General features: G+C 39.3%; 2 protein-coding genes across 5 annotated transcripts; one reads left to right on the plus strand and one right to left on the minus strand.

Annotated features, from left to right (window-relative positions):
• Nucleotides 1-1,756: 1,756 nt before the first annotated feature.
• Nucleotides 1,757-10,330, plus strand: TOPII (topoisomerase II). Of its 4 annotated transcripts, none has more exons than XM_020664094.2 (20): nucleotides 1,757-2,450; nucleotides 3,279-3,571; nucleotides 3,693-3,759; nucleotides 4,262-4,532; nucleotides 4,720-4,919; nucleotides 5,035-5,244; nucleotides 5,403-5,516; nucleotides 5,610-5,720; nucleotides 5,920-6,084; nucleotides 6,180-6,365; nucleotides 6,462-6,617; nucleotides 6,806-6,939; nucleotides 7,047-7,215; nucleotides 7,409-7,597; nucleotides 7,684-7,870; nucleotides 8,271-8,320; nucleotides 8,431-8,856; nucleotides 8,980-9,204; nucleotides 9,287-9,374; nucleotides 9,458-10,330. In XM_020664094.2, the coding sequence occupies exons 1-20, from the start codon at nucleotides 1,863-1,865 to the stop codon at nucleotides 10,144-10,146; spliced, it is 4,518 nt and encodes a 1,505-aa protein (XP_020519753.1). In that variant the 5' UTR covers nucleotides 1,757-1,862; the 3' UTR covers nucleotides 10,147-10,330. The 4 variants fall into 4 exon arrangements, with proteins under 4 accessions (XP_020519753.1, XP_011621441.1, XP_088719331.1 ...); XM_011623139.3 differs by having other exon boundaries at nucleotides 8,980-9,201; XM_088863205.1 differs by lacking the exons at nucleotides 1,757-2,450; nucleotides 3,279-3,571; nucleotides 3,693-3,759 and adding an exon at nucleotides 3,955-4,083.
• A 550-nt stretch (nucleotides 10,331-10,880) lies between these two features.
• Nucleotides 10,881-15,759, minus strand: LOC18428923 (Leucine-rich repeat protein kinase family protein). Its single transcript, XM_006838219.4, has 2 exons — nucleotides 12,342-15,759; nucleotides 10,881-11,588 (listed from the first exon to the last, which is right to left on the minus strand). Exons 1-2 carry the CDS (start codon nucleotides 14,734-14,736, stop codon nucleotides 11,263-11,265), a joined length of 2,721 nt encoding a protein of 906 aa, XP_006838282.1. The 5' UTR covers nucleotides 14,737-15,759; the 3' UTR covers nucleotides 10,881-11,262.
• Between the last annotated feature and the right edge of the window lie 1,096 nt (nucleotides 15,760-16,855).

A 16,855-nucleotide genomic window follows, 5' to 3' on the forward strand; every position in this document is an offset into this window, starting at 1 on the left:
CACTTTATGTGAAAGTTAGGCTTTCCTCTAGAGAGAGGTTGTAGCCTCCTGCATATAAAAGTAGGAGCCTCTAGAGAGAGAGGTGAGTTTCTAATGAGAAGAACAGTTTGCCCGTGCCTCGCATGAGAAGAAGGGTTTGTTTCTTGTAGAGAAACAATTTTATAAAGATTTTGGGTGATATATCATTTTTAGAGAGGAAGTTTGGTTTTTTGTTGCTATTATATATCAATTTAGTGTTGTCGGCAATAGTTGTAAAGAGTAAATAGAAGGAAGAATGTCATATGCTGTAATTCGGGAGAGCTCAAGGACCTCGTGGCTAAGCTAGAGGAGCGAGTGGATGAGTTAGAAACCTCCTTCGAGGTAGTGGAGGAACTCACTCATTGTCTTTTGTGAAGGCTCAACAAGAGTGGGCAGAAACCATCGAGGGCTTGGGCAAGAATGTGAAGAGCGCTATTGAGGTGCTCAAAGCACAAATGGTGGAGCTGACAACAGAGAGTTTAAATTGTTTGATTGAGTTTATCAATGACTATTATGATATTTTTTGTATCCCAAAATTTCAGTTTGTCATGCTCATGGATGTAATCACATCTATGATCACGTAAATTCTGGTGTTCTCTTTCTGTTATTTCTTTCTTGCTCGTTGGTTGTTTGTTGCTAGTTCTATTTCTTCCGACTTTATTTTCTAAACATCAATCCATTGAATTTTAGAGCTTCCGCAAACAACACTTGCCGGGTCCACACCCGACCGGTCTAGTGTTTAACCACACATAACAGTGAAATTCTTGATGGTTAAAGTTTCAATGATGAAAAACAACACTTGCCAGGTCCACATCCAACTTGTTTAATGTTTTACCACAAAACAGTGAAATCCATAATGGTTAAAGTTTCAATGATGAAGAATTAGGCTTGGGTTTAAATGACCTACCCGATAGAGGAACGCATACATAAGGAATTGACAATTAACATTAGCAAACACTATATCTTAAATTTGATACCAAAAAAAAAAAAAAAAGCCGCATTGATCTACAAAATCACAAGAGTAATTTACGTATAGACAAAAAAAAGAAAAAAAAAAAGAAAATAAAATATGAAATGGGCCAATTTTAGATGAAAATTACACTGAAAGTCGGTCAACCCGTATTTTTTTTTTATTTTTTTCAACATTGCCCATTAGTTCGAGGATTTTTTAGTTTTTTTGGCTAATAGGGGCTTAGTTCTATAGCAGTTTGAGGATGGGGACTTCGAACTGCTTTGAAAGTAAGCCTTGGGCCCTGAAAGTTCAAAAACGGTCCGAGGTCCCGATCCTTTGAGTGCTCTTTTATTTATTTTTGTGGAAAAAAAGAAGAATGGAGGCATAATTTTTGCCCAAAATTAACCCCTTTAGTATTTGTTTATTTTTTTATCCACACATGGAGGTACCTTCACTGTCTAATCGTTGGATGGGTGGTGATGGACAACTTAACAACCTACTCCTGAGGTCGTTCTATATTATGAAGGATCACCTCACTTCCATCACCGTCCATTCTTGTATTGGACGGCCCTACACATATGACCCCGCTCTTTCATTAACATAAATCCGTCGAGCTTTCCGGACCGGACACATTCCACAATCCAAATAATGACCGTTTGGCCTCTCGGTCAAGAGGTTTTCAAACTTCTGTGAAGAAATCCGATGGCTCATCTCAGCCGTCCATTCAAAATTCAAATTCAAATCCAAATCCAAATCGACTCCCGAACGGTAAACCTCGTCTCCCCCCACCAATTTAAAACCCCAAACCCCTCTTTCTCGCTCCTCATTTCCTCAGTCTCTTTCTCTAGCCCTCTTTCTCTCTCTAGACACAATCTCTGTGTCTCTTGGAGCCATGGCCGCCATTGACAAGAAGAAACCCCTTGAAACCAGTAGCAACTTCAACTCCAACGCAGCAAACTTAACCACCATTAATGGATCCAAACCTGGAAAAACCATCGAAGAAACCTACCAGAAAAAAACCCAACTCGAACACATTCTTCTCAGGCCTGATACATACATTGGGTCGGTCGAGAAGCACACCCAAAACCTTTGGGTCTATGAAGAAAACAAAATGGTTCATCGATCGATCTCCTATGTTCCTGGTTTGTACAAAATCTTTGACGAAATTCTTGTCAATGCTGCAGATAATAAGCAGAGAGACCCATCAATGGATTCATTGAAAGTTGACATTGATGTTGAGCAGAACACCGTCAGTGTGTATAATAATGGAGATGGGGTTCCTGTTGAGATTCACCAAGAAGAAGGGGTTTACGTTCCTGAGATGATATTTGGGCATTTGCTCACAAGTAGTAACTACAATGATGAAGTGAAGAAGACCACGGGCGGGAGAAATGGATACGGAGCTAAGTTAACAAACATTTTTTCGACCCAATTTGTGATCGAGACTGCAGATGGGAAGCGGCAGAAAAAGTATAAGCAGGTCGGTCTCCCAATCTCTCTTTACTTTTATTTCTCTAGTTGTACACATGAATGCCTGTTTATGAATGTGGTATTGATTTTTGGTGATAAAATGTAAGATTCATGGATGGTTTTGGTTTTAGGCATTGTTTCTCTCTCTTTACCTTTATCTCTCTCTATTTTAGTACGTCTATCTCTACTTTTGTGGGATAATATGTAACAATCTTGTTCTTGACTGGGGTTTAATCTTTTGGGTTGTTTCAGTTTCTTGTAATGGTGCAATTGGTGAGTTTGGTTTAACTGTAGGGCTTCTATTGGGGGTTTTTATGTTTTTTGGAAATGTTTCATGAATGCATCCATTGGGGGTATTTTTGTATTATTTTTACTAGGATTGTGTGAAATGCTAGTTGGAAATAATCCAGCACCTCTAATTCATTTTCTGCTATATTTCTGGTTTTATGTTCAAGGATGATTTCCCTTTCCTCAGGTTTAATGCCACTGGACTTACCATTGTTTTCGCTTTTCAAGTTGATCAGTAAATATTGATAGGAAAACTTGTTCTTGTTTCTGATCGTTCCAAATTTTTTTTGATTACAGGAATACTTGGGTTTACTCTGTCTCTCTCTATATTGCTCATTCACACTCTCTCTGTCTCTCCCTCTTGTGAATTTTCCCAAACGGCTCTTGTTACTTTGATTTGCTTAAATTTGAAAGAGAACATTGATAAAATCGTTAATCTCTATAACGCATTCCTTAGTCTTGTACATGCACTAGAGTATCAGGCACAAATTCAAACTGTAGGTTTTGATGATCTCCTTTCTTTTGCCGTTGATTCTGTTTCGTTACAAAGGTTTTCACAAGCAACATGGGAAGTAAAAGTGAGCCCGCAATTACAAAGTGCAAGGCAGGAGAGAACTGGACCAAAGTTACATTTAAGCCTGATCTTGCAAAATTTAACATGACCTATCTTGAAGAAGATGTGGTCGCTTTGATGAAGAAGAGAGTGGTGGATTTGGCAGGATGCCTTGGAAAAACAGTTAAGGTTGAGTTAAACGGGAAGAGGCTCCCAGTGAAATCCTTTGTGGACTATGTTGATCTTTATGTAAAGTCTGCTTCTGAGGCGAGGCCAGAGCCCCTTCCAAGGTTTGTTTCCCAATCACCCATTTCTTCTGTTTTCTTGGTCCTCTGTGTGTGTGTGTGTGTGCGCACCCACGTGTTTGATTAATTCTCGTTGGGTTCATTTGATTGCTCGTTTTTGTTTCAGGATTGTGGAGAAAGTTAATAATAGATGGGAGATATGTGTGAGTCTGAGTGAAGGGCAGTTTCAGCAGGTATTCTGAATCAGTCATGACTCATGATTCCTTGTAGTCAAATATCAAATACTGAACTGAGAGAGAGAGAGAGAGAGAGAGAGAGAGAGAGAGAGAGAGAGAGAGTTAATAATAGATGGGAGATATGTGAGTCTGAGTGAAGGGCAGTTTCAGCAGGTATTCTGAATCAGTCATGACTCATGAATCCACTTGTAGTCAAATATCAACTACTGAACTCTGAGAGAGAGAGAGAGAGAGAGAGAGAGAGAGAGAGAGAGAGAGAGAGAGAGAGTTAATAATAGATGGGAGATATGTGTGAGTCTGAGTGAAGGGCAGTTTCAGCAGGTATTCTGAATCAGTCATGACTCATGAATCCATTTGTAATCAAATATCAAATACTGAACTCAGAGAGAGAGAGAGAGGGGGAGAGGGAGAGGGAGAGGGAGAGGTCCCATTAGTTGAATCTTGAGTCACTTGGATTGGCGAAAATCCCTTAATTCCTATCATTTTGGGTGTTTTACAGGTTAGTTTCGTGAATGGAATTGCTACCATCAAAGGTGGAACTCATGTTGAGTATGTCACAGGGCAGATTGCTAATCATATCATGAACATTGCTAATAAGAAGAACAAGAATGCAGGCATTAAAGCTCACACTGTGAGGAACCACTTGTGGGTATTTGTCAATGCACTCATTGACAATCCTGCTTTCGATTCTCAGACCAAGGAGACTTTGACCACTCGTCAAGGCAGCTTTGGATCAAAATGTGAACTGTCTGAAGAGTTCCTTAAAAAAGGTATGCTGGTCTCTATCTCTCTATATAGTGTTTACTGAATTTGGTGTATGGCAATTCAGTTTTTCTGGACAAAAACATTCTCTAGTATTCTATGAAGCATCGTTGCCAAATCTCCTCTCTCTCTCTCTCTCTCTCTCCCCTCCTCCTCTGAAGTTCTATTTTGTTTCCCAATGCTGTGTGGTTTCAGCTGCCAATTCTGGGATTGTGGAAAGCCTACTTTCCTGGGCTGATTTTAAACAGAGCAAGGATTTGAAGAAAACTGATGGAACTAAGTGTCAGAGAATCACTGGCCTTCCAAAACTTGAGGATGCTAATCAAGCAGGAGGGAGGAACTCGGAAAAATGTACCTTGATTCTAACAGAAGGAGATTCAGCTAAAGCTCTAGCTGTAAGTAATAGTTTTATCCACTACTTGAGCTCTGGCTGGTAATTCCGGAGAGATTAGGAAAATAAAATGATAGGATCTATTTTTTGTTGTCTTTAATGTTGGTTGGTTTTCACAGATGGCAGGGATCTCTGTTGTGGGTCGAGATCACTTTGGTGTGTTCCCTTTAAGAGGTAAACTATTGAATGTGAGAGAAGCAACAAAGACACAGATAAAGGATAATAAGGAGATTCAGAATATAAAGCAAATACTTGGGTTACAGCATGGAAAGGTGTATGACAGTGTCAAGTCTCTGAGATATGGCCATCTGATGATCATGACTGATCAGGTTCTTGCTTTAAATTATCTTTTTTTTTTTAGGGTTCTCTTGTTCATTTTGGAATGGTGTCTGAGAATTGTTGTTTTCATTTTTCAATCTCGTCTTTTCAAATTGATCTTCCGTTGCAATTGTAGTTAAGGTCCAATTAACATGGAACTTTTGTTCAGGATCATGACGGGTCTCACATCAAAGGCCTGCTCATCAATTTCATCCATTCTTTCTGGCCATCCCTACTTAAGGTCCCCTCATTCCTCGTGGAGTTCATCACGCCTATTGTTAAGGTCAGTGCAAATTCTCAGTCTATCTATATGTTTCTGTGTACAATTTCTCAGTTCATCATGCCTCGTGGCATTTTGGGTCTCTGTGATAATCAGGCTAGAAACAAGAACGGGAAGGTGTTGTCCTTCTACACATTGCCAGAGTATGAATCCTGGAAGGAAAGCCTTGGAGGAAATGCTCGTGGTTGGACCATCAAATACTATAAGGTTTCTAATTCTCTTTTAACGCTGGTCTTAATTTTTTGGCTGCGGTTATAAGGGTTGTCATAAAATTCTGATAAACACCTCTTTGTTTTGATACCACTGTACTTTCTCCTCCAAATTCCACTTCTCCCCCTCTATATTTTGAATAAAGAAGAGCTTTTCTGTATGCTGCTGATATATTTCATCTGCTTTTGCTCAACAGGGGTTGGGTACAAGTACATCCCAAGAGGGAAAAGAATATTTCAAGGAGATAAACAAACACAAGAAGGACTTTATATGGGTGGATGATCAAGATGGAGATGCTATTGAATTGGCATTTAGCAAGAAGAAAATTGAAGCAAGGAAGAACTGGCTCCGCCACTTTGAGGTAAACCATGGAAAAATTGAAACCCTACATCAATATCTTTCAAAATTTTTGAATCTTTATGATTTTTGAGAATTGCACCTTTCTCTCTGTGGCAGCCTGGTACTTACCTTGATCAGAAGGAGAAACTCATCAAGTACAGTGATTTTGTGAACAAGGAGCTCATTTTGTTTTCAATGGCGGATTTGCAAAGATCAATCCCTTCTATGGTGGATGGTCTCAAACCTGGTCAACGGAAAATCCTTTTCTGTTCATTCAAGAGGAACTTTGTTTCCCAAGCGAAGGTACCTTTTCATAATCATGGAAAAATGCTGCTTTAGATTTTGGTTTTCTTATCTGAAAGGTGATTAAGCCATTCCCTATTTTATTGCTTGTTCCAGGTTGTACAGTTCTCCGGTTATGTCTCAGAGCACTCTGCCTACCACCACGGTGAACAGAGTCTGGCCGCTACCATTGTTGGAATGGCACAGGATTTTGTTGGCACCAACAATATAAATCTCTTGCAACCACTCGGTCAATTTGGCACCAGAAACAGGGTTCATACTCTCTCTCTCCCCCCCTTCCTGCGCACCCCTTTTCTCTGTGCTATTGTGCCTTTCTCTCTCTAGTCTCTGTGGTTTTGTCTGTGGTTTCCCCCGCACCCCCATGCACCCCTTATCTCTGTGGTTTTGTGCTCTCTATCTCTCTCTCTCACTCATTTTCCTTTTGTTTTCTTTTGGCTCAGGGAGGCAAGGACGCTGCAAGTGCTAGGTACATCTTTACTTGTTTATCACCCATTACACGTTTCTTGTTCCCAAAAGATGATGATGTTCTCCTGGACTACCAAAATGAAGATGGACAGTGTATCGAACCCAACTGGTAATTTCTCTATTGAGGCACTAATTAGAAATTCACATAAATCTAATAGTCCTTATCCATAAGAGGAACAGATATAACAGAAAGTATGCCATGGTTTCCTTATACAGGTACATGCCTATTATACCACTGGTTCTCATCAATGGAAGTGAGGGCATTGGAACTGGCTGGAGCTCCTATGTGCCAAACTACAATCCAAGGGATGTTGCAGCCAATGTGAAGCGTCTGCTGAATGGCGAGTCGATGCTGCCCATGGAGCCTTGGTATAAGGGATTTAAGGTCTCTGTCTCTCTCTATTAGTTTTGTGTTTCTATATATGTGTATTTACTTCTCTCTCTCTCTCTCTCTCTACAAACTCCCCCCCCCCCCCCGTGCCTCCCCCTCTCTGTGTCTGCTAAAGCATGCGATGCATTTGTTGAGCCAGTTGGTTATTCTCTTATCCGTACTGCATGATTCTCTCTATACATTTCAGGGAACAATTGAGAAATCAGCTACAAAAGAAGGTGGCGTCGGTTATACAGTGAGTGGCATTGTAGAGGAGATCAATGAAACAACATTGAGGATAACTGAGTTGCCCATTCGAAGATGGACAGAAGATTACAAAGTATATTTGGAATCTTTGAGGACAGGAAGTGAAAAGACCAAGGAACCATTCATCGTGGTAAGTTCTATGAGCCCAAGTTATTATGTTCTCGAAGTATAAAGATGCAATTAAAACTGGAGATTCTTACTGGGCTTCTCATACAGGACTATAAGGAGCACAACACTGATACGAGGGTACATTTTGATGTTCTTCTCCCTGAGGAAAACATGAAAATTTCTCAGCAAGAAGGATTGATGAAGATGTTCAAGCTTACAACCACCATCAGCACTAGCAACATGCACCTGTTCAATGCGAAAGGTGTCATTAAAAAATATGACACTCCTGAGCAGAGTAACTCTCTCTATCTCTCTCATTAAAAAATATAACAGCTCTAAGAAGGCATTTTCCTCTCTCGATATTCTGTTTATGTGCCTTTAATAGGCCTGTTCTTTCTGGCAATTGCAATGGCTTTTTTATTTCTTCATGTTAAAAAAAACAAGATTGTCTAGGGACCAAATTTCATCAATTTATGTCAATCATTAGATTGTAATACAGATACTAGCTATTTAGTTTAGTGAAAGAGGAATAATATGCATCTGTTGGATGCGAAAGGTGGCATTAAAAAGTAACTCTCTCTCTATCTCTCTCATTAAAAAAATATAACAGCTCTAAGAAGGCATTTTCCTCTCTCGATATTCTGTTTTATGGGCCCCAACTATTCTAATTGCGTGAATTCTTCAATGTCCTGCAGTTCTGGAGGAGTTCTTCCATCTAAGATTGGATTATTATGGTAAAAGAAAGGTGGGTTTTCTTTAGTTGGCATGTACAAGAAATGTGTTGTAGAGCACAATTTAGTTTTGGATTATGGGGCCATTCATGTTTGTGTGCTTTCACTGTCAATCTTTATGCAGAAAGTTCTACTGGACAATCTTGAACTGGAGCTGCTAAAATTGGATAACAAAGCCAGATTCATTCTTGGTGTAGTGAATGGAGAAATAGTTGTGAGCAAAAGAAAGCGAGCAGATCTAGTCCTTGAGTTACGGGACAAAGGTTTCACCCCATTTCCAAAGAAATCTAAGAATGTTGAAGCAGCCCTGGCTGGAGCAACCCCAGTGGATGAAGAGGGTGAAGAAAGCCCAGAGGTTGATGATAGAGGAATAAATGCCTCGGATTATGACTATCTTCTTTCGATGGCCATTGGAACCTTGACGATTGAGAAAGTACAGGAACTTTGTGCTGAAAAGGATAAGCTTGAACATGATGTCAAGGAGCTCAGAGGTTTAACTCCCAAGGCCTTATGGATCAAGGATCTTGACGCATTCTTAGCTCAGTTAGATGTATGATCCTTGTTTTTCTTCCCTTCATCAAGTTTTCTCTCTCTCTCTCTTTCTCCCCACATATATATATATATATATATATATATGAAACAGACACTTATTTGGGTAATTTTTCTAAAACAGGCTGAAGCTGTGCAAGAAGCGAAAGATGATGAGTATGAATTAAACAACATGGTCAGTGATGCTGCTAAGATTTTCAGACAAGTGGGCAAGAACCCTAGGAAGAACACCAAAAAACCCGCTCCGGCTGAGCATGTTGATACTGATGCATCAGACACCACTACTACTGAGGTAGCAGCAAAACCAAAAAAGAGAGCCCCCAAGAAAGCTCCCACGAAGAAGAAGGTGGTTAGTTGCTCTGTACATTTCCAAAAGTTCAAGTTTTAGATTTATGTATTTGCTGAGGTGCTTACTCCTGGTTTCTTGGTAGGATGTGGAGGATATGGAAGATGATTTGCTACTTGATTTGAATGCTCGGCTGGCTAAATATAACATTGAATCTTCTCCAGAGCATGCAGGTTCTGCATTTTCAGGGAGAGAGAGAGAGAGAGAGAGTACTTTTTGTGGATTTCTTAGTCTCTGTCCTTTGTCGTTGATGCAGATATGGAAACCGACTTGCCTGAGAGGAGAGAACCTAGCAAAAGGGCGGTGAGCAAGCCCCAACAAGTCTATGCGGACATATCTGATGATGAATCCGAACACTTGGAAGAAATTGAGGAGGAAAAAGAGGAAGAACAAGAAGATGAAGATCCAAAACCAGCTAAAGGCAAGAAGAAGCAAGCTCCAAAACCAAAGGAGAAAAAGAAGATGGATGGTTCTAGTGATGAAGAGTTTGTCATATCAGATGAGGATCTCTCAGTGTTTGATATTGAAACTGAGGATGCTCCTCCAAAGCCAAAGGGACGGGCGAAGAAACCTTTGTCCAATAAACCCAAGGCTCCTACTGGTGCTGCAAAGAAACGTGGTGCTGCGAGCTCAAAACAGCCAATTCTAAACCAGAAACTGATAACCGAAGTGCTAAAGCCCGTGGGGGTTTCCCCTGAGAAGAAAGTGAGAAAGATGAGAGCTTCACCTTTCAACAAGAAGAGTGGGTCAGTGCTAGGAAGGATAGAGAGAGAAAGCAAGGCAGAGGAGTCGAAAGATGGGTCTCCTCTCTCTTTAGAGAGAGAAGAAAAGGTTGTTATGGCAGCAAGGAACAGGCCTCAAAGAGCAAAGCCGGCTCCCAAGTATATCCTTTCTGATTCAGAGAGTGATGCAGCCAATGATTCTGATTTCAATGATGATGAGTGAAGAGTGCTTTTTTAACTTTTTCTCAATTTGATTGTAAAACTCTTTATGACGTAATATTCATGGCTGGTTTCTTACCAGTAGTATTTGAATCTCTACTCGTTACCCCGCTTGAGAGAGGGTAACTTGGCATGTAACAACTCTTGTATGACCACGAGAATGAAGATCATTCCCTGGTTTCTTTGTATCTTTTGGCTTAATCTCTTACATTCAATTTAGGGATTTTCTATAAAGAGACCTTACATTCAATTTAAGGATTTTCTATGAAGAGAGTTTATTTTTTGTACATGAAAGTCACAACTATCCCACTCCTTAGATGTCAAATTGGATGGTTTGGGGTAAGTCACAAAGTTCGAAAGGGTAGTTCTAGAGTGGGAATGGTTGTGAATTCTTTGTACAAAAGATAAATGGTCTCTTTGTAGACAATCCCAAAGATAGGAATGATCTCTTTGTAGATAATTTTTTATTTTTTATTTTTTATTTTTTTCAGCCACTCTCAAGGAAGAATATGGGGGTAATTTAGGACAAAAATGATCAAAGAGTAAAACAGTTTAAATCAAGTAATGGGCAAGTACACTAATAATGTCCTACCAACAACCTAGATATATCGCAGAATCAATACTCATTGAAATGTACAAAATAATGCAGGAACCCCTCAAATTCTAGATGGTATTTAATTCAAATCAGATGGAATATATTTAATGCAGGAACTCAATGGCAGTTGCTCAAAGGAACTATTAAGAGAAGATAAGATTTCATATTTCTCTGAGACCAAAATAAACAGCCCTCATATCCTAAAATTTCAATCCATCCAGAGAACCAAACACCTAAACCAGCGTTTGGGCATCTCACTTCTACCTTCTTATGGTCTTCTGACCTTATCTTACAGTAAAAAACTTTACAAGGCTGGAGGCCTTTCATCTCAATGGATCAGAATCCACAGTTCCCTCTTCCCTGAAAGTCATTAACCCTTTTAGCCCATCTGTTTTGCTTCAGTACACTTAGCCTCTTTCCTTCCCTGAAAGACAGATGAACCATTTTGATGATCATAAGTTTTGCTTCAATTAAATATAGTTTCTCTCTCTTAATTGAAAGAGAGATTGACCATTCTATCAATGATCAGTTTTGTTTCACTTCATGAAGCATCTCCACCACCTTCTTCATTTTGGGCCTCTTGGCCGGGGTGCTATCAGTGCAAACCAAAGCTATCTTCAAAACCCCGAGCATTTGCTTTCTCCAAGAAAAGGAGACAGTACTCAATCTTGAGTCCAGTATTTGCTCTGGCGTTTCCCCTCTTGAAGACGCGTTATGAACCCACTTCACCAAGTCCATTCCCTCTCCAAAGGCCTCGTCTACTGGTAATCGGCTTGTGAGGATCTCAAGTAGCACGACCCCAAAGCTGTAAACGTTCCCTGGTGCTGTCACTTGCATTGTGTATGCATACTCTTGAAAAAATAAAGAAAATAAATCAAATAAGAAGCATGAATTATAAAAGGAGAACTAGTTTCAAGTGATAGAAAAAATTGATGAATTCAGCAATGATCAATCAGGGACTGACATGAACTCTGCAAACTATGCACATATATACACATAAGTACATCAACATATACAGACACAGACAAAAAAATATACATGCATCTATACCTATGCACACATGCATATTGACATACAATACATACATACATTAATAAATACATACAGTTAAAAGTTAATACATATGGCTGCAGTTGAAAGAATCAATCACTGGTTTGGAATAAAATCTTCTCCTCTCTCTCTTTGACACACACATTTTCTTTGTATTCCATTTTCCTTTATCTTCTACATACTTCTTCCCTATTCTTCACCATTCTTGTTTACACTTGCATTTCCCTTTCCATTCTTAATTGTTCTCTTTATAATTGTTTCTTTATATTTGTTTATGTTCCCCTTGTCTCTTTGGGTTTGCTAGTTTATTTTCATGCTCAGTTTCGTGTTTCTTTGGTTTCACAATCTGTTACATCTATTTTATCATGCAATGATTGCTTTGAGTCTTTTTCTCAGTTTCCTCTGTTTTAGTCTTCTAAAGTTCCATATGAGAAAAGTATCAGCAACTGCCATTGTTCTTTTTTCCTTTATTTGATAAGTAGTTATCACCAGCTAGTTGGTTACCATAAAAATGAGAACTTGTAGAAATAACACTTTAAAGAAGAGCTTCATACCTGGTGGAATATATCCAAAGGAGCCTGCAACAGCACTGATACTTGCCGTCCCTCTTGACGGATCCAAAAGCTTTGAAATCTCAATCTCTCCAATAAGTGGGTTAAAATTTCCATCAAGAAGAATGTTTCCTGATGATATATCAAGATGAATTATAGCAACATGGTGAAGAAAAGCAAGTCCTTCTCCAGCTCCAATTGCAATAGAGAGCCTTCTTGGCCAGTCTAGTTCAAACCCAGACTCAACATTGTTGTGGAGAAGCTGAGCCAAGGTCCCATTGGGCCAGTAATGATGAAGCAAAAGAGCAGCATCATCATATATCACAAATCCGACAGGCCTCATCAAATTATCATGGCAAAGCTTCGCCATTCTCTCAAGCTCTCTGATCATCTTGCTTTGTTGATGGGTCACAGTTTTGTCCATCGATTTCAACCTCCTTGCTGAGAGAACAAGACCAGAAGGCATAATAACTTTATAAACAGTGCTAAAAGTCCCACTACTAAGCTTGTTTGATTCCTTGAGAGTGGCCTTTACTGCACTCTCGAAATCAACAGCTTGTTTCAAGCTCTCGATGAAAACATTACCAGCTATGATCAAAGGAGAGGTAGAAATTCCAGATTCTGAAGCTAAAGAAGCAGCAGCCACCATTTCTTGCTTCTCTCTAAGCATAAACAGTAAAACCACTACAGTGACTGTGATAAAAACAGTTAAAGCAGAACCAATGACCACTAAAACCTTCTTGTAATAGCCTCTATGGTTGTTGGATTCATGGCTTAAAGTTCCAGAACAGGAGGTCATGGGTTCTCCACATAGACCTTTATTCCCTGCAAAACTTGAAACTGGGCTTTTTTGAAATGGCTTAGAGCTCGGGATCTGACCAGAAAGCTGGTTGTTTGAGAAATTCACATAGATCAAGCTCACCATTCCTTTAAGCTCGGAAGGGATGCTCCCTGATAGCTGATTGTTAGAGAAATCAAGCATCACCAATTTGTCGAGCCTCCCCAAATCTGGAGGTATTGGTCCATGAAGGTGGTTAAAGCTCAGGTTGAGAGCTATCTGCAAATTCTTGATTCTACCAATCTCAGGTGGGATCTCTCCAGTGAAGTAGTTACTACCCATTTGAAGCTCAAGAAGCCTCACACAGTTACCAATCTCAGAAGGAATCTCCCCTCTAAGAGAATTCTGATCTAGTAAAAGGTACTGTAACCTCGACATATCACAAAGCTCTTTGGGAATGGTTCCATTGAATCGATTACTGCTCAGATCAAGCTTGCTCAAGTTCTTGCACTTGAAAATGGCTTTTGGGATATCGCCAATCAAACTGTTTCCTGAAACTATCAGTTCTTGAAGGTTCAATAGGTTCCCAAGCTCAGGGGGCAATGTACCGGTAAACCCATTTGAGGCCAAGTTCAATAGCGTCAAATTCGAGCACTTTGCAAACTCTGGATTTATGCTTCCTGAGAAATAGTTACTATCAGCTTCAAAATAAGTAAGGCTAGTGAGATTTCCTATACCAGAAGGAATGCTCCCCACCAGCTTGTTGTTCCCAATTCGAAGGTTTGATAGGCCTTTACAGTTCTCGACTGCTTCAGGTAGGGAGCCATTAAGCTGATTCAAGGTCAAGATAAGGACTTCTAACTTACCAGAAGATAAAATGCTCGCTGGTATTGGCCCTTCTAAATGGTTTGAATGGAGATTTAGAATACGAAGCTCAGAAAATAAACCGAAATTTTCTGGTATTTTACCTGTTAATTTATTCTCATAAGCTAAAAAGAGTTTCAAATTTGTTAAGTTTCCAACCCAACTAGGTATTTGGCCTTCAAGACCATTGCCAGAGAGCTGAAGCTCCTGTAACTTTTCTAAACCTCTGAGGTCTTCAGGTATTTCACCCGTGAGCCGGTTCTGGTTCAGGTTAAGAGACTCTAACTGGTTCAGTGAAGAAAGCTCAGAAGGGATACCGCCATTTAATAAGTTGTTAGAGAGGTTTAAGGATCGAAGGCTTCTGAGATTCCCGAGCTCAGGGGGTACGGAGTTTGTGAATTTGTTCCCCGATAAATCAAGGAATTCAAGGTCCGATAAAAACCCAAGAGCCGAAGGGATCTGACCATTAAGGTAATTGGAAGAAAGGTCTAAAAATTTCAGAGATTTGAGGAGAGAGATAGAGGAGATATTACCAGTGAGCTGTTGGCCTGAGAGCTTCAGCTTTTCCACTGATTGATCGGAGTTACAAGAGACACCAGTCCACGAACAATAGTCCGATACATTTGGGGTCCAAAAAGTAACTCCTAGCTCAATTTGCAGAGCTGCCATGGCTGCTTGATCAACACTTCCCGTAATGGCATTGGGTGTTTCTGATAGTAGAAGGAACAGAGAAAGAACGACCCAAAAGCCATTCATGGCTGGGATTTACCCGAGAAAAAACTGCTTCTTCTTCTTATTTCTTTTTTCTGTCAAATCCAGAGCTTGATAGAGAAGTGCTCTTGATCAGGACCAGGAAAATGCCAATAGTGGAAGGGGAAAAGATATGGGTTTTTTTCACAGGTTCTGAAATTCCTTGAATGGAGTTCATGTGCTCCTACAAGAGCATAACCAGTCTGATACAAGCCATTTATTTCTCCAACTCTGGCAGATGCTTTCTCTCTCTAAACTTCATGACCATGTGAATAAAGCATTTCTTCAATAAAAGAACAAACCTTGGGTCTTTTCAGGCTCTGAGACCACTGATACACCCAACTCTTCATTGAGAACTTGAAAGACAAGTTTTCCTTGCAGGGACCCAAACTGTTTTCTGAGTTTTCTCTTAGTTATATCAACACAATGACATATTTGGAGGAAGGAACCTCTTTTTCTATCTGGTGCAAAATCCAATTTTGCAAGAGAGAATCTGACATCAGTGTGTGGGTTTGAGAGAGAGAGAGGGTGCAAAACCCAATTTTACAAGAGAGAGAAAGATTATCTGACATCAATGTGTGGGTTAAAAGAGAGAGAAAGCATATGCAAGTTATGCTGAGCCAAAAAGGGAAAGGTATCAAACAGCTGAACAGAATGTTAAAGAGAGCTTATACTGAACGCCCTGTGCGTGTTTTAGACAGAGAGAGAGAGAGAGAGAGAGAGGTTTAAACTGACCCCATATGAGAGATAAATTGCGGACCCGAATGTTAGAGAGAGATTATACGGACCCAATGTTTTTTTCTCTCATAATAACCAGCAACACAGGTCAGGTACATATGAAGGCATTTTCTACGATATTAGGGTTTGGGAACAGGACCGGATGAGGTTTTATGAGATGGACATCACAGTCACAGCCCAAATATTCATCACAGAGTTTCAATCTCACAACCCAAGAGCAAAAACCATATTCTCTCCACTGCTACTACAAAAAATATAGATACGCAATATTTTTCTCAGGTTAATGCCCTCTCTCTCTCTTATCAATCAAACAGTGTCACTTTTCTCCTATTTATTTGTATATTTTTCCATATAGAAGACCCAGGACTGAATTTTCATCACGGGTTACACACAGTCCTCAGTCAATAAAGCAGGCAGTGTCAGTCAATTTAACCTCTCTCTCTCTCTCTCTTTAAGCTCTGAGCTCTCTCTAACAAACATGCAACTCTCTCTCAAATAAACATGCATCTCTCTCTTCTTTTCTCTCTCTACCTCTCTCTCTTTCTCCTTTTTCTCTCTCTAAGGAGCCCGACTCACTCAAAATGCCAGGACTGGTCAGTCCCATAATCAGAAAATATGTCATCAAATTTCAAGTTGCAGTATACTCAACATCAAGCATCATTAAGTTCAAAATAAAAAAGAAAGCTAAACTTTACTTTAGCTATGCATTTTATTTGATGAGACTTTAAAGAATCACCATTGACACAGATGTCTAAAAAAATCATAACAGCCATTTATGAAGAAGACCCACTACTGAGAAAGAATGAAGTTTCCAATTTTCCATATATTGTAAGGGAAAATATCAAAAAATTAATTTGACCCAAGACCAAATTATGAAGGAATAGAAGGGAAACCCAGTGTTTGCTGTTAATTTTTTAGACTATTGTTTATTTCTGTGTTATTTGTTTTTTTTCTATTTCTATATATTATTTCTTATAATGGTTGTATATTATGAGACTATTTACCATTGTTACAAGGATGATGTAATCACTTTTAACTATTAGATATCAAATTAAACTGCTTGGAGCAATGTAATAAAGTTTGAGAATTTTTTTTAAGGTAATGTGATAAAGTTTGAGATACATTTTTATGAACTTTGAGTGAGGTTAATGATACACTTACCACCACCCGATTTAAAATATGATGGCTGAGTATAATTATAACCTCTTTGTATTCAAAGTAGATAATATCTTTGTATACTTTTATACCATGAGATTGTATATTTTGTGACTATTTATTATTGTTATAAAAAGATTACAATTATTTCTACTCATTAGATGTCAATTTAAAATAAGTTATGTGTTGCGATATCACTAAACGAAAAATATATCATTTATGACTAGGTTTT

The sequence above is a fragment of the Amborella trichopoda genome, chromosome 3 (genome assembly GCF_054954075.1).
Source record: "Amborella trichopoda isolate Santa Cruz 75 chromosome 3, AtrichopodaSantaCruz75HAP2 v2.0, whole genome shotgun sequence".
NCBI lineage: Eukaryota > Viridiplantae > Streptophyta > Magnoliopsida > Amborellales > Amborellaceae > Amborella > Amborella trichopoda.